The following is a 25,298-nucleotide window of genomic DNA, read 5'->3' on the forward strand; positions in this document are numbered from 1 at the left end:
TTTGTAAAAGTTCTACATTTTAACTTAGCTTAAAAACCACTCCGCAAAAACTCATCTGGAGTCATGATCTGAGAAAATGATATACATGTAAAAAATAACATTTTGGGGCAAATTTTCCAGGTTTATTTCCCCTATTCTTACCTTTTCAGCACAAAATGTAGTACAATGTTGTGACATTCAAGCCTTACTACAACATGTTTTCCAATGGCACGTGTTCTTATTGTTAAAACTACATACCAATATACACATGAAACATACATTTATGGAAGAATATTCCAGACAAATTTTGTACATGGTTACACTGTAGCATCTTTGAATAGTTTCACAATGTTAATATCAGAAAAAAGTAAAATTTTAAATTAAGCACAAAAATCAAACTGGCATAAATGTTTACAAAGTTAAAATAATTTATAAAGTAAACAAAGAAAACAAATCTTCAAATATTTCATTTTTATTGTCTCTTTCAAAAATTCAATTAAGATCATCAATTTGCAGCATATACATGTACTTTAATGTTACATATGAATTATGACATATACAACATGTGATAAAATTATCATTGACTATTTTAATAACAAATATATAAGTACATAAACTTCTATTTATGATACACAACCATCGTTCATGCACACAGTTACATATACATACATTGCATTTTAGATAAAATACCATCGATGCAGAAAACAATGGTTTTGAAATAAAAAAATTTCTGTCAAACAGCAAAATGCCTAACCTAATGAAAACAATTAAACAAAATAATGGCATAATTATGACTGTCACATACATTTTATATGTAAGTATGTATGTATATATAGTGCACATTTAATCGCTACATTTTCATTCATCAATGATCATCAATACATCAGATTTATCATACAATAAAAGATTTTTTCAAACATCTACATATTGGCAGTTATTTATGGCCATACCCTCTTATCTCTCAATCTACAGTTATAGAACTTTGATTATCTAGACTTTTTATCAGAATTTCTCATTTTCTCACTTTTAAATATATATAGAAGCCTGCAGAGTGACCCCTGTCTCTAGAATATCTAGTTGATGCATTATAAAAATCATTCTGATCATTCTGCTCTGTTGGATAGCTCTGATCCTAGGTTTCACAGGAAGGGGAGATAAGCAGGCAGACAAATGCAGTGAGGTATATCTTAGTGGCCAGTAGCAAGTCTCATTCTTTCCTTATTCAGTCATGATTAGAAGACTCTCATACTTCAATCCAATAATTATGGGACTGTCAATTTTTCGTACAACATATATCAAAATGTATAAGACCTTATCATTCTCTCTCTGCTAAATTTAACAGAAATAAGATTTCTTATCATACTGATAAAAAGTAATAAGTCAGTCTTCTCTATCTCTGTTCAATTTAACAGTTATCTCACTGATAAAAAACTATCTCAATCCTTCACTATTATTATTACAAAGAACTTATCATTCTCTCTTTGGTAACAAGTCAGTCCCCTTCTCTCAATAGAGTATCTTGTTTTTCCTCAAATTCATTTGAGTTATAAGAAATTCTGTGTCATCTTGGGATGATGTTTGTGCTAAGTTGTATACATTTTTCATCACACAACATTCCATTCTGATTACAATCATACTGCATCCTTCCTACTGAATATAAAACGATGTACTTCATTCTCATGTCACAATGTGTATAAATCTGCAGTATCAAGCTGTATTGCTACAGTATGCACAAAATATATTTACAGCAATGTATAGCACCATGGAGTTCCATTTGCTGTTAACTTCAGGACTGAATGATAAAGTCACTTCACAACATCAGTCTTATTGGTTAGCCTTCTGAACCTGGGATCCAGCTACTGCAAGTACCTTGTCACCAGAAGCTGAAAAATAACACAGATAAAATGACAGAATCATCCTTCAGCACTGAAAACATTGACAAATAAAATGCCACAAGTATAGATATTGTCAGTTGACCTGAGGACAGCCAAGGTCATTTAAAGATGAGGTGTCCTTATAGCAGCTTGTGGCTATTTCACTGAACATAAAACAGAAGACCATCTTGTGCAAGACAGAGTAATTTCAGTATAGTGTCATGTGAAAACATATATAAACACCAGAGTTGTTTACATTAATTTCTGACACACATCAAGAATTATTTAATTCAAGTCTATTTGAAACTGAGAATAAAAAATATCTACACAAAAAATTAAGATTTCTGTATACAAACGAAAACTTAAATCTAAAGCTTTCTAAATCTATATACATGTACTATACTTAAATTTCCATTTTTGAACATGCACATACTTCACATACAACAGTTTTTCAATTCCCTACTCAACCCCCTCTCCCTAAACTTCATATACAAGTTTTTCAATTCCTCACCCCATCCCCTCTCCCCTAAAAAACATTTTCCATATTAAAATTCAAAATGCACACATCATTGTGTTCCTAGAGCCAAAGCTATGCTGGTTTAGTGTTTCATTTTTTGAAGAAACTGACAGTACACACTTACCTAGGTTGCTTGAGACTTGTTCAAATTCCTTTAGGCTGGCACTAGAATTGGATTGTAGGTAAGCTTGTTCTGAAGCAGTCAAATCCTCCCCAAGCTTTTTCAATGCAGTCAAAATCTCTACAGACTGGGCAGTAGCTACATCAGCAGGGATTTTACCAATCTTAGCATCACGACTGATCTGAAAGGCAAATTTTGTAAGTGGTCATGATCTTTACTGTATAGACAATAGATTCAATATACAGTGTTTACCAGCTGATGTATGTTTGATGACATGTATTTACTGAAGTTAATATTACCAGTAAACAAACCATCAAGGTTTAAGAAAGGGCTACAACTCCTGAGACCAGGTGTCCCAAAATTGCCAACATGTTAATGAGGTTAAATTTAATGCACAAGTGATCAACAATTAAGGAAAAATAAGCTTCAATGTTTTATCATTCTTATACCAAGGTTTTGTATTTAGTTGCCCCACATTTATATATACAGGTGGCTCACTATTTTATGATTTTCATATAAAAAGCTGCCACTGTTACTATCCTTTTATTATCCATAAAATCAAAATACTCTAAAACTTATAATTAATACCTCTGACAGACGCTGACGTAATTGTCCTGGTTGTTTTTTGGCAAACAACCTAATTACTTCTGGTGTTTTGAAGGCTTCACTGATAGCTGCTTGTATCGCCTGTAGATAGAGACAGTATGTAGAAACCATAGAAACAGATAAACTATTGTGTGGCCTATTTATAGTAACAACAGAAAGTAGAAACCATAGAAACAGATACATTATTGTGTAGCCTATTTATAGTAACAACAGAAAGTAGAAACCATAGAAACAGATACATTATTGTGTGGCCTATTTATAGTAACAACAGAAAGTAGAAACCATAGAAACAGATACATCATTGTGTGGCCTATTTATAGTAACAACAGAAAGTAGAAATAACCGTAGAAGAGATTTTTGTCTGACTTGCTTATAGAAACAACAGAAATAAATATTATTGTGTGGTCTGTATATAGTAACAACAGAAATAAATATTATTGTGTGGTCTGTATATAGTAACAACAGAAATAGATATTATTGTGTGGTCTGTATATAGAAACAACAGAAATAAATATTATTGTGTGGTCTGTATATAGTAACAACAGAAATAAATATTATTGTGTGGTCTGTATATAGTAACAACAGAAATAAATATTATTGTGTGGTCTGTATATAGAAACAACAGAAATAAATATTATTGTGTGGTCTGTATATAGTAAATATTATTGTGTGGTCTGTATATAGTAACAACAGAAATAAATATTATTGTGTGGTCTGTATATAGTAACAACAGAAATAAATATTATTGTGTGGTCTGTATATAGTAACAACAGAAATAAATATTATTGTGTGGTCTGTATATAAAATCAACATCACACAGATAGTAGAAACATAGAAAGTCAATATTGTTGTGTGGTTAGAAGAAATTCCCAACAGAAAGTAGAAATAACAGAAGTAGATACAACAGCATGCAGGAACTACACAAGATATCAACATATTAACATACTAACATTAGCATTAACTATTGATGAAAACAGACAGTAGAAAAGATTATATATGACCTGTCAATAAAAAATTAAACAACAAGTTTGATGTACATTATGATACGGCTATGTATGACAAAGCTGTCACCTTAATCTTGTCTGTATTACAATCCTACAGTTTTATCATCTAGTAATACATTGTAAAAAACGTACATTTTACAAACAAGTATGCAATATAATCATGGATTTCATCTTTACATAGTTTATACATGTATATTGATGGTACTGTACAATTGTGAATGTAGTTTTTAGAGTTATGTCCCTTTTACTTAGACAAAAAATCAACACATTGATTTAATTATCGGCTCCCAATATATCTATATCTAAAAACTACAAGATATTTATATCCACTACATACGTGTAAAGAAGTTTTGTATTAAGGTAACTGAAATAAAACCCACTTGATGAAAGAATTGAAACACCTTTTAATTATATGCATAATTAGCCTGTCACTCAGTCATAATGATCATGTTGGGGTCACTTTTGGGCCAAAGTAAAGAAGGACTTACCAGCTGCATACTATTGAGTTCATCCACCAGACTAACATTGCCTTCGACCATCTTATCTAAGGATTCTTTAAACTCCTTTAACTGTTCAATTGTCTCATTTTTAGTCTCCTCATACTCATCCTCGTCAAAGTCATCTCTGGAAAAAAGAAGTACTACAGTTCAATACTGAATTAAATAAACATAATCTGACAACTCTTTGAATTAGTTTGTTTCATAAACGTACAGATTCACAAAATTTGACAGACAAATCTATAATCTAGGCAAATTATTCTGTTAAGTTTTAAACCAGCACTTCAGCACTTTCTACATCCTTCCACATAATATAATATTAATACACGAAAGAATATAATAAAAATATTCCTCTATGTCGTAAATTAAAGGAACAAACACACATGTAAACAAAGCAATCACAACATCAATTACTTGTAATCAATTATCCATGGTCTCTGTATTGATAAGGTACAGTATCTATTCTTGTTTCTACAGAAATCTTATACCAATGAAGAGATATAACTGATATTTGAAATTTTTAGGCTCTGTGATAGCCCTGTAATAGCTCAGTCAGTTAGAGTTTTACCCATTGTGATTTGTGTTTCAGGAAGCTAAGAATCTGACCAGTTTGTGGTAATGTGCACGTGTCTGTGTATTGGATAAGACACTAATCACTCTGGATAGTATGTATGGGCCTCATGTATGTTGTTCAGTGAGGTAGTCATCGGCTGCTACAAGGAAACCCCACCTCAAAACAACCCTGACTGTTCATGGAACAATAAACCCAGTATACAATCTTTTGAATATTTTCAACATTTAAAAATAATGTGGATTTTTTAAATAATACTCCTTACTATAAATGATGACATATAAATTTATTCCTACTTGCATTCCTCTAGGTCAGATAACTGCTGCACTAGTCTCTCTAACTGTTCCTCCAGGTTGTGTCTCAGTTTGGAAGTTTCCTGTGATCCCCGAGAAGCCATTTCAGCTGTAGGTTTTACATGTGTACTTATTAAAGGTATGGAAAGTGGAATCCGACTGAAACATTAGAAATGGAAACAAGGGTTGTTAAACTTAGGAAAGTATTTCATCAATGTAACCTTTTGAATCCCTTCTCCATCTCTCACTCACTACAAGTTCACTTATATACAATCACATTAGACGTTTAACACATTGACAGATACACCATACAAATAGTAGACACATAAGGTACAAATATGGTGTCCATGCACACTTTGGGGATAAGATGGTAAATGGAGCTTAGGATAGATGAATGCTTGAGGGTGAGGGGTGTGTAATTATACCAGGGAAAATACACATTCCTGCTGAGTGTCCTGACAGAAATAGAACTCGTTCCTTGGTAGAGTGATAAAGCAAGCATGTCTACCAACTGAACCAAAGAATCGTGCTCCGTCACCTGAATGACAGAGACTTTATATTAATATTGTGTACAAGTCACATCAAGTCTCTCCTTTTACACTACTTCCTGTTTTATATTGAGAATCCCTTGGCTCTAAATACCACATCCATCGGGACTTTGTTGGATGGTAATAGAACTTTAAAAAATACACATTCCTGACGAGTATGGCGACAGGATTTGAACCTTGGTCTCTGGCATAATAATAATAATCCATGGCTACTAATGCATTTGAGCCAAACAAACCATACTGCTCCACTCCTTTTATGAATTTAATCAATGCTCAATGAGTCCGTGTTAGTGCTTTCCCCTTAAGATTATATAGTCAAAATGTTTTCTGGAAAGAGAACTTGTGTCAATCCGTTGTGACACCCAATCATTGGGATTAAATTAGCACATACCATTTTTTTCTTTACACTTATGTATCCTTGGTGCATTAGTTTCGGATCCCTTCACAATCACTTTTCGCTAGCTACACTGTGCTAATGAAATGCCACCAAACAAATACATAAATGACCTGAAATGGGTTCATACTATAAGATTCATTTTAAAAATGTCCAGTAAAAGAACAGTATTTTTCTAAAAATATCCATGGATAAGACTTCTTTGCTCACCTGAAATGATTGACATGTGAGTGCACTTCCTTTTCTAATGAAATCACTACATCACAGATACGTTTGAGTAAGCTTTTATTTAGAGTGACCCAGATGTAAATGTTTTACATAAAATCATTGCCTGAACAGGAACTACATTTTGATGACAAAAACATTCAAATGAAATAATGGTGTGAAACTACAGGGTTAGATTAAGTTTGCAATGTCAAGTCCTTTTTTCTCAGATAAGCCATATTTCTCCAAAAACTTCATTTTTTGTAACACAAATTATTTAAAGAAAGTTATTTTTTTAATCTCTCGGTCTACAACTCGCTAGTTTGACAAAATCAGAAATGAATCATCAAACATAATACTTTAAAAATCATCATTTTTCAATATAAGGCATGCATGGTTGGACTTCTGTAGTCAAAAATTTACAAGAGGGTGTGGCCTATTATCTTTGTTCGATTTTTATTCACGAGAATGATGAAAACGAAACATTGACATTCAAAGATGAATTGATAGGTTATTTCGTTATATCTGAGAGGATGTTTGACGTGTGATAATTTGTATTAAGAATATCACAAAAATTTGCCACAAAAATATATACTAACATTTTTTATTGTGAATGGTTTTAATCACAAATTTTAATTCTATATGGAAACGTAACATGTTACAACAACTAAAATTGTTCGGATGCGAGGTTATGCAGGTCAATAGTTCAAGTTATACGGTTCGATAAAATGACCGTTCCGAAATACATAACGGTCCGGAACTGATGTTTGGACGATATATATCATATACTGTCATATTTCAGAATGAATTAGAAAATTACACAGAACTTGGATGACCATGAAATACACATCCATTTCATTCATCTGCTAAAATATCAAGAAAGTGCATGGTCAAGAAAACTGTGCTAGGCCTAGTTCGAGGGGCTCTAACTGCTAGGCTTTCTATACACATCGATATAGGCCAATGGGGTGTAGGAAAACGATGTACTATCATAACAAGTGCAAATCAAATGTGCCCTTTGATATCATGATGTAACAGGTTATCTATCGGATAAGTTACACATTTTTCATACCTAGTATGGCATGAATTTCATAGATCATTCGACAATATTCAGATACATGCTCTTGGTTTCATTTACCTACGTCGGTCCAAAGTTGACAGCCCAATTTAATTGAAGATCTCGTCGAAGGGAAACAACTCTGTCTAAATCACATGACGTACTATGTACTCAGATTGATGTGCACGTTCAGTACAACTATAACCCTTTATATGGACAAACATTAACACCCCAGGGTAAACTAGTAAGTTATATGTATTCCATTTAAGAAGACAAATACTTGCTTGTAATCTATCAAAACGTATAATACCTGTTCTGATGAATAGAGAAGATTACATTCTATAAAAGATTCAACACCCACACATCTTTTGTCACGTGTTCATGTCTCCGCCTCGAATTAGAAAATTGTCATAACTTACAGATAAAACAATGTTCATGTCGTCATCAATGACATTAACAATTTAACATTGTAATGTTGATGTTTATTACAATATATATCTCATACTGACCGGCGAATCTTTATGGAATGTTACACTTTATCACGTTTGTTTTGGGTTTGGTTTTATCCTACAGTTTTCTCAATAATCACAAAGATAATGTTCAGTTTGATTAATAAAAATGACTAGGAAACTGATCTGTTAATCGTTTCTGATTGATTCAGTACTTCAGGAGAACTAAAAACAGACAAGTGTTTTGCTTTGAAAAACAAAAACAGAACAAAAAAGTCAATTCTTATCGCGATTGCTTGGCTTTCCCGTTCAGTCAAACAAAAAACTCCGTCATGTAGAAACTGTCTATAAGGCCATGTGTTTGTGTGTGTGTGTGTGTGTGTGTGTGTAAATGCCTCCGATCTCACATACATGTAATTCAGAAACTCAATGGGTGTAAAACTTAATTTATGGGGTAAACTTCTCAGGGACAGGAATTGGTAGTACATGCTTATATACATCATTTATATATATATATAAAAATATATATATATATATATATATATATAAATGAGAACACTGAACAGCTCCAGTACATAATGTGAAAATTTAGAACACCAAGCTAAAGTAAATATGGAAACTTCGAACCCGAAAACAGAGTGAATGATATGAAAATTTTGAACTCCAAACTACAGTACAAAATAAACACTTGGAACCTCCTGTTTCAGTACATAATCTTTATTCAGAACCTTAAGTTCCAGTACAAAATTTTAAAACTTGGAAACTTGAGCTTCAATTCCGAATGCATGAACATTTATAACACTGGGCTCGAATACAAAATATGAAAATTTAGAACTTTCAGCTCTAGAACAAAATATGATAATCCATAACCTCCAGCTCTTGAACAAAATATGAATATGTAGAAAGTTTAGCACCAATACAAAATACATGTATGGAAATTCATGACCACGTGCTCCAGTACAAAATATCAAAATTTAGAAACCCAAGCCCCACACGAAATATGAACATCTTGAACTCCAGGCGCCAGTACAGTATAAGAGATATGTAGAAATCCGAGCCCAATTACAAAGTTTAAAATTTAGAATCATTGGCACAATAACACAGATCCATTTTTAAGATTTAGAACCTCGAGCTCCATTAAAGAATGAGCTGTATTTTCCAACGAATCATATATATATATTGATTGTAAATTATAAATAAGAACCATCATTATCTGGAGCCATAATGGAGACGTACAGGACAAATGACATTACCATAATTCTCTGCATGCTTATACTTGCACTACAGTGGGTAGTATATTCGAGTTAGACAACGTCGCTTAATATGTTGATCTCAGATATTACTAAGTAGTTGAGTCCTTACCAACATATAAACTTATGTTAACAATTTCCTCATAGCGACCGACCCTCATTTACTTTGACTTGATGTGTGAATGTAAGTTTAAAGTTGAACAAAGGCCATTTTCTAAAGAAATCTTAATTCACAAACTTAATGCCGCTGGAGTGTTTGTATAAATAGCCGACTATATAGGATCTTACAGGAGTACTCACGTGATCTATGACACGAGTCTAAGAAAATAATGTCAAATTCATGTAACAAATAGAAACGAATATAAGAGATATATTTTTATTACAGAACTGATTATTCTATTAAATATTGTAGTAAATTTGAAATAATATCAGTTTGATAATGCCGTATTCTCCAATTTTACGTCACAATGCATTCTGTGAATGTGTGACGTTGTCTTGTATGAACCTACGTCACAATAAGCTATGTTTCACACGCATAAATATCACATGGACATCTTCTCTAAATAACAAAGTAATGAAAGTAAGACGTTGTATGCTGAAACAATGACTGTGTTGTTTCTAAGTCAGCTTTCAATGCATATCGCGGTAATTTATTTTTGTTTCTTCTTCATAAACATGTCAAATTAAGCGATATATCATATGATTGATAATTTTTTTCGTACACACTTATCTGACATTTAAGGAGAAATCTATTAACGATAGGTCTGACATAAGTAACACCGATTATCTTTGGCGTCTATTTTAAGTAAGGAGAAAATGATTTTCGTGTATTTGAAGGATGGAGGACATTATTTAAGGTATTAGCATGTTCCTGACATAAGGAACACATATTTAAATATACCTGACATAAGGAACACATATTTACATGTTCCTGACATGAGGAACACATATTTACATGTACCTGATATAAAGAATACATATTTACATGTTCCTGACATGAGGAACACATATTTACATGTACCTGACACAAGGAACACATATTTACATGTACCTGACACAAGCAACACATATTTACATGTACCTGATATAAAGAATACATATTTACATGTTCCTGACATGAGGAACACATATTTACATGTACCTGACACAAGGAACACATATTTGCATGTTCCTGACATAAGGAACACATATTTACATATACATGACATAAGGAACACATATTTACATATACATGACATAAGGAACACATATTTACATGTACCTGACATAAAGAATACATATTTACATATACATGACATAAGGAACACATATTTACATATACATGACATAAGGAACACATATCTACATGTTCCTGACATAAAGAATACATATTTACATATACCTGACATAAGGAACACATATTTACATATACATGACATAAGGAACACATATTTACATATACCTGACATAAGGAACACATATTTACATGTACCGGACATAACGAACACATATTTACATGTTCCTGACATAAGGAACTCATATTTACATGTTCCTGACATAAAGAACACATATTTACATGTTCCTGATATAAGGAACACATATTTACATAATCCTGACATAAGGAACACATATTTACATGTTCCTGACATGAGGAACAAATATTTACATGTTCCTGACATGAGGAACACATATTTACATGTTCCTGACATAAAGAACACATATTTACATGTTCCTGACATGAGGAACACATATTTACACGTTCCTGACATAAAGGAACACATATTTACATGTTCCTGACATAAAGAACACATATTTACACGTTCCTGACATGAGGAACACATATTTACATGTTCCTGACATAAAGGAACATATATTTACATGTTCCTGACATAAAGAACACATATTTACATGTTCATGACATAAGTAACACATATTTACATGTTCTTGACATAAGGAACACAATTTACACATACCTGACATAAGGAACACATATTTACATGTTCATGACATAAGTAACACATATTTACATGTACCTGACATAAGGAACACATATTTACATGTTCCTGGAACACATATTTACATGTTCCTGACATAACGAACACATATTTACATGTTCCTGACATAAAGAACACATATTTATATGTTCATGACATAAGGAACACAATTTACACATACCTGACATAAGGAACACATATTTACATGTACCTGACATAAGGAACACATATTTACATGTTCCTTTACATGTTCCTGACATGAAGAACACATATTTACATGTACCGGACATAACGAACAAATATTTACATGTTCCTGACATGAGGAACACATATTTACATGTTCCTGACATGAGGAACAAATATTTACATGTTCCTGACATGAGGAACACATATTTACATGTACCGGACATAACGAACAAATATTTACATGTTCCTGACATGAGGAACACATATTTACATGTTCCTGACATAAAGAACACATATTTACATGTACCTGACATAAGGAACACATATTTACATGTTCTTAACATAAGGAACACATATTTACATGTTCCTGATATAAGGAACACATATTTACATGTTCCTGACATAACGAACACATATTTACATATACCTGACACATATTCAAACCTGTATCTAAGGCCATGGAATATTTCAAACGTGAATGTATAACGCAACGGAAATTTGTTTTAAGGTTACATGTATCTAAAGCTAAGAAATGAATCAGTTTAACCATGTACGTTGTTGTACCTAAAGTAAGGAAGATGTTTTAGACGTGCATCTGAAATAAGGAACACCTAATTTTAGGCGTTTTTTTAAAGAATCCTTTTTAAATGTACATATGCTGTATCAAGAGAAAATCACGAAAAAAAAACAAAAATAACAAGTATTGCTGTCTCTAACGTGACAGACACATTAGGTGTGTATCTATATAGATGAAGTAAGAAATTTATCTATCTTTAATCTGAATCAAAATGTCTGTATTGCGAAGATGTGAATCGATATAAAAATAGGATATCGTATCTTATTTTAGTCACTACATACTCGTGACTTTTCTGCTGACATGACATGTTACTTTATGTGGTGCAATACAGTATAACGTTAATGATTAACGCCGCTTACACGAAGTCGAATTGTTACTCAGAAGAAACAACGACAACGACCTCATAATCCAGGCACCATGTGATGACGTAGCAACAACTATAAAAGCTCGTGTGCCGACCGTTGTATTCGGGACCCACAACACCACTCTACCTGAGGTGGCCCTCGCCTCTGGTCGGCAAAATGGTCGACTGGAAGCGGGTGTTATCGAAGTACAAATAACACAAACTGACAATTCAGCTTACTTCGTAAATCTCTAGGTTTTCATACCTAGGGAACCGTTCCCGGTTTTTGGGCCCGTGCCACTAGCGACCCCGCCTTCGCTGGAGACAGCGCTAAGGGGTAGGTGCGGACACTCGGAGACCACATCGGTTTAGCCTCTAACCCAGTTTTTTAACATTTGTAGACTGTGGCAGAGGTTATGTTGGTGTGGTTCTGGGCAACATCATCACCAGACAACAGATCTAGAGGTAAGTAAATTTAGTCGGAAGTATGTCATTCGTAATACATACTACGAATAACAGTCTGATGTAAATGTGATATTGAAAATGTTGATTGCTTTGAACAGTGACGTACACACATTATATACTTCCCTGATGTGAATGATACAGATTGGAGATTTAACAGCTGGAATCAAATTAACGGCCACGGATTTTTTATTATTGATCTATAAAATTTCATCATGCTTATAAACCGGGACGTTATACTACGTCCCTGTTATGAATTAATATTGGGGTTAGGTGTGCTTTAGAAGTGAAATGTCTGTTGAATGTTTGTCCTTGTTTATCGTTGCCTAGTGATGATGTATACAAACAAAAGTTAAAACCAGTATGGCGTAGTGTATAAGGATAATATTTGTAATATGTTATACTGGATCTTTAATTCATTATATCTAGGAAAAGTCTTCCCTAATCATTGAAGTGTTAACCCTACCAAATGTTTTTTTCTTCTGTCTGATGAGCCATAAGAAAGTAATTATATTAGTCGAAAAAAAGATGTATGAAAGTACCATGTAGGCATTTTAAAGCGGTATTACGATATATTCGTCTGTCGAGGTAGAATCTCTGAAAGTTCTTGAAGCGTGTCAAGGTAAGTTAACACTATTTAAATACATGTACATACTTCAATACGATAAAGGCTTACTATGAACTGGGTTTGATTTTCTGCGCAGAACTCTTGTCATCGTCTTATGCAATCTAATTCACTGTACACACATACTCGCGAGGTCTCGTTGGAATAGATAAACATTAACAAGGTAAGTAAATCGAAGGGATTTACCAAATAAGCTGGTTGTTTGGGAGTGGTATTTGTGTTTTGATGGCAACTGCTACTACCAGTCGTTCCATTCTGTTGATCAGAAGTGGACAAGTCTCAACAAGACACAAGAAGCAAAACTTCTAAATAAAAAAGTAAATCATAACGACGCTCTCTTGTTATTTTTTCTTCTTAGATGAAGGTGTTTTATCTTTAATGTGATTGATATATCTCGGTATTAATTGTGATTTGTGAATGCAGTATTTTATCAGCTCATCATGATCAGATGGCGGGCTGTTGAAATCAATCTGCGTCCTTGATCCGGCCGTTTCTCCATAAACAAGTTTTGTTAACGTGATTTCTATAGAAGTCCACGACGGATCTATATCAAATTCTGTGTGTACAATGTACATCGGTTTCCCGTGGTCCCTAGTTGTGCTTGTCCGAGTTTCCAAATGATTCGAAAAACATGGTCGGCAGGCAGCAATGTTGAATTTTAATTATGAAGGTTTGTTATCGCTATTTCTCGAGTATTGGATGGTCCCTAGTTGTGCGTGTTTGACTGGCAGGCGGCCATATTGGAATTTGACAGTGAATGTTTAATCACCATTTCTTAAGAAGTATGGGATGGATCTTTCTTAAATTTCACTTTGGGTTACCTTTGGTCCTTAGCTGTGCCCGACTGCTTTTCGATCTGGTCAGAAAAATAAAATGGCTGAGAAGTGACCATCTTGAATTTTGACAATGAAAATTTTATTATCGCTATTTCTTGAAAAGTATTCGAATTTCAGTTGTAAGTTGCCTTAGACACTAGTTGTGACCATTTCATTTCTTAAGTGACTAGAAAAAAGAGCTGACAGGCGACCATCTTGGATTTGGCGATTCAAGATTGTTGTTGCTATCTTTTAATTTTTTAAATAGGGATTTTTAAAATTTCATTTAATTTATATAGAGAGAGGGGGTAGGCAGAGAGAACAAAAAATGAAGAGAAAAGGAAGAGATCAAACTATTGAAAATGCAGATAAAGTTTAAACTATGTGGACACCAAGATCCCTTGGGGATTTCTTGCTATACAAATGTAATTTCTTAGGTTGAAAATACCGGTCTTTGTTGCTATTATTTCACACAATAGCAATAGAATTGCAATTTAAAAAATATGAGTGAAAAATTTCTTTTATGTTAATAATAGACAAGAAAGAAGCGACCGACATATCACTAGAATCTTTATTCAAACTCGCATTCGACACTAAGAAAAGCCTGAACAAGGTGATTTACACGGATAACATTACAGAAATCACGAGGACAAGGCTAGTTGTTCAATAAAGTTTTTCGAAAGCGTATTATCTGCTTCATCAATGACACAGCCATGTAGAAACAAGGAAGTAAGATCTCGTTACTAAACAAAAAACACGGTAAACAACGGAACCATCAGACAAACTAACAAGCACGTCCAAAATTTCACAATGCATAAGAAAATGATTTATTTCTCAATAAGATCACTATGCCGATCCATTAACCTACGCCTCTCGAAATCCAGTGTTGAGAGGTCTTGCGCAGATACAGAGTGGGGAGGGGCTCTTTTTCGGATCACTAAATGATACTGTAAGAAGACAAATGTATGATCAGTGACGAGATGGACTCCAATTTTATTTTGTCTTTGGATTATAGGAGCAGTTGTGATATTCCCTCAGTGAATTCATATTCCGATGATTAAAATAAGTACTTCTGTGGACTACAACCAAAACGCTATGCGTGACTTAAATGTTTAAGTTAATATGATAAAAGATCATTAGAGTAAACATGACATACCGGGAAAGTTTTTTTAACATTACGTTTAATTTTGAAAAAGAAAATAAATAAATGAATAAATAAATATTAGGGTGCGATTCTGTATGAATGATTTTAAAAGACCGAATGCTTTAAGTGATCATTGCTTATAAATATACATGTATATACAAATATATATAATAACGACTCGGTTTCAGAAACGATTGAAAATATCTTACATCGCCCCAAATAGTTTTCCACATAGATAAATAAAACAAAAACAGTACTCCCAAATTGATTGTGGTTGTTGTCGATGTGTGATGATTTAGGATATTAACAATTCCAATCTGAGGCCGTGGAATTTATTTGGGGATGTACAACCTGGTTTTTGAGACATTGACGTGCGTGAATACATGAGTAACAGAGATCATTCTTTATGTCACTTCCTCAATCAGGATTCGAACCCGGGACCCCTGTGTTATTAAAAAGAAATTCTCTCTAGCCGAGTGTTTATATTTGTTACGGCTAATCTTTACCAGTGTTACAGTCCCCCTGAAGGAAATAACTCGTCCTCGAGTTTCCGGGGGCTACAGCGGTGATGGTGGGGCATGACTTAATATTATTTCCGTACCCTTCATGGACACCAATGTAACAGAGGTCATTATATATGTCATTGCTTCTACTAAGATTCGAACCAGTGACCCCTGACTTACTATAGTCTGACGCTCAACCGAGCGAGCTAAAGAGAAATTTTCTCTAGTCGATCGGTATATTGCGACTAATAATAACCAAGGTTACCCATGTATGACTGTTTACAACACTGAAACTTTTTCTACCATTAATGCACGCGATACTCTACTGACTAGCCATGTACGATGCTTATCGTAGTTTTTTATTAGATAAACATTAAATGTAATCATGATTTACGATGATTTGAAACTTTTTGTATGAAAGAAAACATGTTTTATTCCAGTTATAGTGTGCCTTGTAGATGCCCATATACCTGGCACCCCATCTAAGGTGGTGACAACAGCTAGCCAGGTATGTCGTGCACCATGTGGCGGGTGACAGAGTTAAGCAAATACCTTTGTCGGCAAAGATTTGCCCTATGCCTATTCGGGGCTGACACAGAATATGCACACACCGATTAAGTCCTGGACCAGATAAATGTTCCGGGTCGATGATAGATTGTTAGACTGTATATAGCTGTCTAACTTTAGCTTCAAAATTGAACACATACAAGTAAATGTAAATACGAAGTGGGCGGCTAGGATTTGGTGCAGGGCCTGAATAGGCATGGACTGTCCAACTGTGTATACATTGACCCAACGAAATTTATATGTGTAAATATGTGTTTAGCAGGACACTCGGACACTGTAGTGATAAAAGACTACCATCGTATACAAGGTTGTAGTGCCGAGTGATTGAAAAGAGAGAACTTACGCACGTTGTGTGACCTTGAAGACTTATAATCAGGTGTTTGCTACTCGTCATCGATAAAATTTCAGGACGAGACAACGACTTTCCGCTGACACGAGGTGAAGCTGGTCGTAGCTGTTCATTAATTGACACTGACGATCTAGCACACCACGGACTAGACACACCGGTACAAAGGTCAGTAATACCATAGATGTGGTGACACAATAGATGCATACAGCATCTACTTGTAAAATATGTATGACGTTTTGATGGCTTGTTTATATACATAAAGTTATAAACATGTGATTCTGTTGAGTATATTGTTGTGAAGGGAAGACCGGCGACTGTTGAGTATATTGTTGTGAAGGGAAGACCGGCGACTGTTGAGTATATTGTTGTGAAGGGAAGACCGGCGAGCGAAGAGTAATATCGACGAATTCGAATACATTTCATAACTGTAAGTGTATGTAGGAAGATCCCAACTGCTAACCACGTACAACAAGCACAATATGCAAAGCTTTAAAATAACATAGTTGTCAGTTACTGTCTACTTGCTAGAAGAGTTGGGTAGATTTGGAACTCGACAACAACATTATATCAACAATTGATTCAAATATATTATAACCAGATGTAACAGACGTCATTATTTATTTCAATACCTCCGCGTGGATTCGAACCCAGAACTTCCGGTTTACTGTCAGACACTCGACCGATCGAGACAGTGCATATAATCCAATGCAATGAAACATCCTTGTGATCGAGATTACCAAGTTTGTCTTTATTGGCGTCTTCTGCTAGATGTATAACAGACAGTGCATGGAAACTGATGCAAACAAAACATCCTTGTGATCGTTGTCACTTATTGACAGAGGCGACTACCATTTAGAAAATCAGGCGTTATAAGATAAATCCAGAAGATAGACATGTTCTCAGTGAAACATCAGACAAGTGCTATGAAAGCCCCATCACCTTTCACTGATATCAGTGTGCAGTAAAATCACGGTTATTCCAAAAATAACAAAACAAACTTTCCTATTTCATTATGAAATTATTTATGATGCATGTACATTTTCGTTTGAAAAAAAGGTGCTTATACTATTTAATACGCATGTTTATGACTGCACGATGAGCTACATGATTTCTTCTTTAAAAATTGTGTCTTCGGAATGTTAACTTGCTAACGTCAGATTCTTCTTCAACGAGATACCGAAACGCTCTGAAATATCTATACATGTATATATAAGTACAGTATAACAAAGGAACTGTTACCTGATTGTACTATACAGTCGATATGAATACAATTTGGGTGACAGATCAATGACATGCCCGTAACGCCTTTATTGTAGTCATATTGACTCTAAAATATCGGGTAAAAGTTCAATATTTAACTACAAATTTGCTGATGATTTCAACTTTTCTACATTTTAGTATCAACGTACAAATTTTATGTGACAAAATGGAGAATTTGAAAGATCAACTAGAAGACGGCTTTCAGCACCTAAAGGAGATGCTGGAACCGATGCAGAAATACGTCACACCAACTTCCGCTTTGGTAGGACTTGGTGCCGGTCTGACAGTCTACTGGCTGATCAAACGAAACAAATACAAACTACCGCCGGGACCTACACCTTTACCACTGCTCGGAAACTATAGTCGTAAGATTTAATTACCATAAACCAAAATACTTAAACTCTTTGTGAAATTTGAGATGTCGTCGTCAGTTATGACCATGTTTAAACATTGCGCATACTAATTACTTGAATATGTTTAAACATTACACATACTAATTAGTTGAATCTAAGATTTTCCTTTCCCACCTTATGCACAAATTGGATTGAAATTATAAAAAATTAGTATGATCTGGTTTTCTGAAACAGTATAATTGTACATGTAATACATATCAAGGTCTGTCACGTATTTCAGTCCTGACCAAATTTCTAGTTTTGATTTGTTACCCAACTTTAAAATATCAACGGCTCACATTGAATAACATGACCTGATACAAATTCCTACCTTATAGCGTTGTTGATTACTTGGTTAATTGTTACAGTATTGGGAACAAAAGACTTGCAAGAACATCTAGCAGAGCTGTCAAAGACGTATGGGCCGGTTATCACTGTATACATGGGTGAGTTGTACATCTTCAGTGTATAACTAGGGCATAGTCTTAAGAATGCAAGTCAAGTCGCCCCCAAGACAAGCCGCCCCCAATCCTAAATAAGACAAGTCGCCCCCTCGTAAGACAAGTCGCCCCCATATATCAAGACAACTCGCCACCCAAAAATATAATGAGGTGTTAGCCTATGGATGTTCTTAAAACAAACTTCATGTATATATTTATTATTATTAGTGCTTAAAATAAAACAACTTCATGTATATATGTTTGATGAATATCTGATTAATGATTGATGTGATTTATGTGATATAATGATAATGTACATGTAAAGGTGTGTGTAAATGTGTATGGATGTGGTATATGAGTACATAATTCTTATAACTGGAATAAATAAAATAGCATCAAACAACAAAATAATTATATTTTTATTCATTATTTATATTAATTTCGATAAGGTATTGATAAACAACGTTTTCGTTGGCTATCAAATTAATAACACGTTTTTACGTTTAAGGTATTGATAACCAACATGATGCGATAAAATGACACTATTTTCGGAATCTTCATGAAGAATTGGAAAGTATTGTGATAATTCTCCTAAATTTATATACGTGTATACAATCCTCCACTAACGATGACGACGTTTTGTAGAACGGAAGAAAGAGGATTCATTAGGTCCTTCATACTGATATCTTCAAAGACATGATCGATATATTTTGCAGCTTAATGTCGCAATATAATTCATGTATCTTCATAAAATTATGTCGTATTTATTAAACATATCGTACTCATGAAATCAACGAAAATAAAAACATCGAGAAAATTAACGTATTTACAATATATGTTTTATAATTATCAAGATATAGGTGTACATATATATTGGCAGGCACGATCCCCATGGTGATTGTCAATACAATAGAAGCTGCCACGGAAGCCTTGGTCAAGTCGAAGGCAGACTTTGCCAACCGACCAGAGTTTCCAACAGGTAGAGTATGCCATATCAATTATGCTAATTGGCTGATTTGATAATTAAGGCATATCACACCTTTGCCGACTTGCTATCGTACACGGATTTTGCGAATCAATATATTGGCTGATGAATACGATTTGAACATATTGAAGCATTGCATTTCAACGAAAATTCAGTAAAATGTAGATAATGTTGTTATTCCGACGTAATACAAGCTTGATTTGAATTACATATTTATGACAGATCCATAGTTGCCGTTATTGCATAAAACATTTTTCAAAAATATGTATTCTTTACCGGTTGATTTCTATTTCACGTAGACAACAAATTCTGTAACACAACACACATAAGAAATAAATAATCGAACTTCTTTGACAGAAATGACATCTTCTATTTTCCCACATGTCAATTATTTCATTGCAATTTATTACATTGACTAGAATATTACCTATAAAATGTCATGATAAATCATGTTTACTAATCTAGGGATGCTTGTTGTGATAGTGTTATTAAAACGCATCCTTCAAAATGTTTCAAAGAGCACTATACAAATTTGCTTTCTTTTACAATGAAGGAGATATTCTTTCTGATGGTGGAAAAGACATCGCTTTGGCCCAGTATACTCCTACATGGAAACTCCACCGTAAGATCGCTGGTTCCGCCCTCAGGTATATGAAACAGTGTCGTGTACTTAGACCTTAGATCTTGGTTCTGAAACTCTTTGTGAGTGGTCGCCGGTGGCACAGTGGGAACGCACTCGCGTTATATCTGACCAGTTACGGTCGATTGCCTGACATTAGACCACCTTTGGGTTATAAGAGTATTCTGGTTTTATCACACAATCAAACCGATTGCCCGCTTCAAGAGAGAAAGTATAAGTTGGTTTAACTTGTTCCGCAGTAGATGTAAAAAAAAAAGTGAATTTATATCATGTATTTGAAATTTTTATCAATGGAATTTGCTGAGATATTGAATTTATCTGTGGTAATTGAGTGCTGCTAGTTTGTCAAGGACGTTTAACTAGGTATTACTTTCTGTGATATTACAAGGAATAAAATATATTTATCATGGAATCTGTCAACTTACTTACAGACGAATCATTAGCTGAAAAATACGAGAGTAGAATGTTATTCTTGAGAGAGCGTGTCATCTCCAAATTAAGTGTCATATTGTCTGCGGCGTAATACTCCTTCAGTCGTTCATATATTTCATTTCATAGAAAAAATATTCTATTTATATTTTTATTCTGTTCGCCTTCTTTCTAGGACCTACCTGAAAGGAAAGCGGTTAGAAGATGCTATACACGGATCCTTGGTGCAGGGGATTAAGATGTTTGAGGACACGAAGGGAGAACCTTTCGTTCCACACTCACACATAGACCTTTGTGTAATGAACATCATCTGCGGGCTTTGCTTCCAGAAAGTGTAATTATTTTTAATGCATATTTATTATAACACAGTATTGCCCTGATACATATCAAAGTCGGTTAGGGAGAGGTTTTATGAAGACAATGGCAAACCAATTATAGTCAGTTCCATATTTACCATATAGTTCACCTGAGTTCATCAGCTACCTGTTACATGAGATACTATAATATAGATAATTTTTAAAATGGATGTATGTGACGATAGATGCCGTGGTTAAATTTATATATAAATAATATTGTTAAATATTAAAATAATATAATATATGATATAATATAATTTTTTTTTGTTTATCTTAAGGTATAATTTTGACAACCCTGCATTCAAGCATTGGTTGGATTTACAGAACGAACTGTTAACAACATTTGGGAACGGTTTCATAGAAGACCTCTTTCCTATTTTGGCGAAGATCTGGCCTAGCAAACGGTTCACAAAAGCAGTAACAATAGCACAGGAACTTTATCAGAACCTTGAGAAAGAGTTTAAGGAGCATCAGAAGTCCTTTGATGAAGGTTGCTTTTTATTGAAAATTTGAGATCAAATTATTATAAATTTCAATATACATAATATTTTAAAGACACATGTTTTAAATCCAATTTCATTTTATCGTATTTTTTTTTTTTTTTTTTACATATGTGGCTAGTTTTTATGTACGGTGTTATCCAGGTAACATCCGGGACTTCGCTGACGCCTTAATTCTAGCGCGACTAGAGGCAGAAAACGAGGACGATACAGAACTTCTGAGTCAACTCACAGATGTTCATCTGAAACAGACGCTGGGCGATATTTTCTTCGGTATGTCATTCAAATCGAATATGTTATGGATGACATGGATGTATATACACGCTTTTCTCTGTCAAATGTAAACCGAACCTCTCAAATCAGCTACATATTATTTAAAAAAACATAAAGTTAGTTCAGATATGAAATGTAAATATTTATATTTGCATTTGCAAGTTCACCGTCCCATACCGCTACAAGGCCACCAGTGGATTATAAGGCTATAATTGCCATTGTGACATTACAATATTTTCTCCAAACAGTCGTTCCATGTGGTGGTGATTCTTAAAGTTGGACTCACTGGAATAACTCAATCCTTAAGATTTAATGCTAATGTAACTAGAGACCTGATCAATATTTTCAGTACTATAAACAATTAAAAGTCCAGTGTTTAAAATATCGAACTAATCGATATAAAACCAAGATGTATGTTTGGTAAATATTCAGTTAAACCTTTCAAAATATTTCTTTGAAAAACCCGGTAAATTCTGTCAAATAGAGTTACATTATGGAAGCATATTTTGAAATAAATATATGCATTGTATTCACGATTCATTGCAAATATTTGTAGGGATGATTGTCGTGTAACTGATTGGTTGTTACCATTCTAGCTGGATTAGACACCTCACGGCTCACCTTGCAGTGGTTTCTACTGTACATTGCTGCAAATACTGAAATACAGAAAAAAGCACAGATGGAAATCGACAATGCTGTTGGTATGTACAGGAAGTGACGTTTGAATATTTTCGGTAAACTGTTTACATTTTCGACTTCTCGTGAAAAATCTTTAGACCGATTTTCACGGAAATTTTGTAGAAACCTTCCGTGGTGGAATATGAACCGCATTGTAAATTATATGGCCCCTACTTAATTTAGATAATTATTGGCAAAATCGGGAGATAACATTTAATTACTTAGCCAGTTATAAATCAGTCACCGGAGGTATAACCTAATATACTCTGTATTTTATACTGTATACCAGTAATGATATCGATATAGAGGCACTTTAATGCCTGCGTCCATAAAATATCCTATATATATATTCTCGGGGGCCTGATTGGTGGGGTCAGATAGGTTCAAATTCATTGAAGTTAAAAAAAAAATCTTCTCATAGTATAATAGAATAAAATACTTTTCATTTGTACCAAATATTTCCCTCACTTTCTAGACGTCTTTTACCGAAGAATATAGCCTTGTGAACAGTCATTTTGAGGCGGGATTTCCCTGTAGTAGATATTTGAACAGTAGGCGGAAGGTTCGTCGCATTCCATCCGGGTCAATGAAATTAAAGTGTCTTGTCTAAGGACGCTGCTACGACAGCATATTTTATTTTACCACACGTGTCGGATATGAGGTTACGTAGGTCAATGTTCTACCAACATATTCATCAACTTATTTTAGTGTTTTGCATTTGTTTATATTGTTGAAAGGGCGTGACCGACTTCCGGGTCTTGACGATCGAAATGCAATGCCATACACAGAGGCTACACTGCACGAGACAATGAGGATAGCCACAGTGGCCCCTGTGGGTGTACCACATGCAGCCAGAGTCGATTCTAAATTAGGTATATATATCATATAGCCATGTAATGACGGAAAATGTAAACCGTATATTGTAGGACACCCCCAACAAAGACATGTCATGTCTTCAAAATTAATTTTTTTAGCATATTTGATATGATGACTCTGAATCAGAAATGTATTTACCGTGCAAAGACGATCATGTTTATACTATCATCTCTTTCTCCATCCCGAGTTTGACAGCACATTGTATCCTCATCTTAAATAACTCTCACGACGCGACCAGCAAAAGTCGTCACCTTACTTGAATTGTAGAATAGTTGAGATTAAGTATGTCGAACATTTTCACGGCAGAGATATCTACTCTTCTCAAATCAACTGAGATTACGTTGTACACATATTGCTATTTTCATAACACCAAAGTTGCAAGGACGCATTTCGTTGATTGAGATAGAGCTCACTCATTCTAGAAATGACTATAAATAAAATTGGAAAAGTCATTTTATCACCAGGATTCATCATGCGTCAAAATTAACATGTTTGATAGTTTCCTTGTTTATTGTCATCGCATATACCACAGTTGTCCAAAGTAATGTAGATTGAAGAGGACGTTATATAATCACCATTGCCGCTTTGCATTGTACTTGGAACTATTTTTCGTTTGTGCCATAACGACGAAATAGAAATTTGTTTTAATGACCTATCCATCAAAAGGGTCTATTTACAATAATTGTTCACTCTGAAAACTGTAAATCGTGTTGATTTCTTTGAATAGGCTAATAAAGTATGTGTTCGATTCTGGACGTTTCTTTATCTGTACCGATTGTTTGACCTCGTATCACTAAGGTAGGCTCTGTTGACTTTTCAGGCGGATATGATATACCAAAAGGAACAACCATCATGGTTAACCAGTGGGCTCTACACTACGATACCCGACACTGGAAAGATCCCAAAAAATTTGATCCGGAAAGATTTTTGGATTCAGATGGGAATCTGGGACCTAAACCTGTTAGTTGGCTTCCATTTTCTGCCGGAAGGAGGGTTTGTCTTGGAGAAAGCGTTGCCAAGGCAGAACTTCATGTAATCTGCGCAATCCTTCTCCATCAGTTTGATATCATGCTACCGCCAGGTGTCGCTCCCGATTTTACCCCAGATATCAGTGGCTTAGGAGGATATACTGCGAATCAATACAAGATTGTTGTTAAGAAGAGGTCTTAATCTTGATGGATGTACCCACTTCTTTTTCAGATGTTCAAAACTAATCAAGAGTTTTTCAACTGTTCAATGGGGAACAGTTACTGTGTATGAATGGTATTGTAAATCACGTTATATTTACACAGTGATTTGATAAGTACCCGACACAAAATAACATGACAAAGGTCAATGGATCGACATGATGGAAATATGATACAATTAACGAGACTGATAACAGCAATGATATGAAATCATTGATATCAATTATATGCATTAGACTGTAATTTCATTGACATCGTCCTTCATATGATCTGGTTTAAAATGTTCGTGAGGTCGCACTTGATAAAGGCCTCACTTTATGAAACTTAGTTGTTATGTGCTGTGATAAATTCTATATTTTAAGTTGAAAACAAAA

General features: G+C 34.3%; 2 protein-coding genes across 2 annotated transcripts; one reads left to right on the forward strand and one right to left on the reverse strand.

Annotated features, from left to right (window-relative positions):
- Positions 1 to 435: 435 nt before the first annotated feature.
- On the reverse strand, positions 436 to 7,786 carry LOC132548671 (protein LZIC-like). The gene is made up of 6 exons (XM_060212550.1): positions 7,747 to 7,786; positions 5,466 to 5,621; positions 4,590 to 4,725; positions 3,080 to 3,178; positions 2,495 to 2,672; positions 436 to 1,862 (listed from the first exon to the last, which is right to left on the reverse strand). Exons 2-6 carry the CDS (start codon positions 5,564 to 5,566, stop codon positions 1,804 to 1,806), a joined length of 573 nt encoding a protein of 190 aa, XP_060068533.1. The 5' UTR covers positions 5,567 to 5,621; positions 7,747 to 7,786; the 3' UTR covers positions 436 to 1,803.
- A 10,548-nt stretch (positions 7,787 to 18,334) lies between these two features.
- On the forward strand, positions 18,335 to 24,907 carry LOC132548711 (steroid 17-alpha-hydroxylase/17,20 lyase-like). The gene is made up of 10 exons (XM_060212590.1): positions 18,335 to 18,533; positions 18,929 to 19,006; positions 19,881 to 19,979; positions 20,539 to 20,632; positions 21,230 to 21,388; positions 21,689 to 21,900; positions 22,055 to 22,183; positions 22,780 to 22,884; positions 23,599 to 23,733; positions 24,558 to 24,907. The coding sequence occupies exons 1-10, from the start codon at positions 18,335 to 18,337 to the stop codon at positions 24,905 to 24,907; spliced, it is 1,560 nt and encodes a 519-aa protein (XP_060068573.1).
- Positions 24,908 to 25,298: the final 391 nt, after the last annotated feature.

Source organism: Ylistrum balloti, unplaced genomic scaffold, assembly GCF_031769215.1.
Source record: "Ylistrum balloti isolate Yb309-2 unplaced genomic scaffold, AGI_CSIRO_Ybal_v1 Utg370024, whole genome shotgun sequence".
Taxonomy (NCBI): domain Eukaryota; kingdom Metazoa; phylum Mollusca; class Bivalvia; order Pectinida; family Pectinidae; genus Ylistrum; species Ylistrum balloti.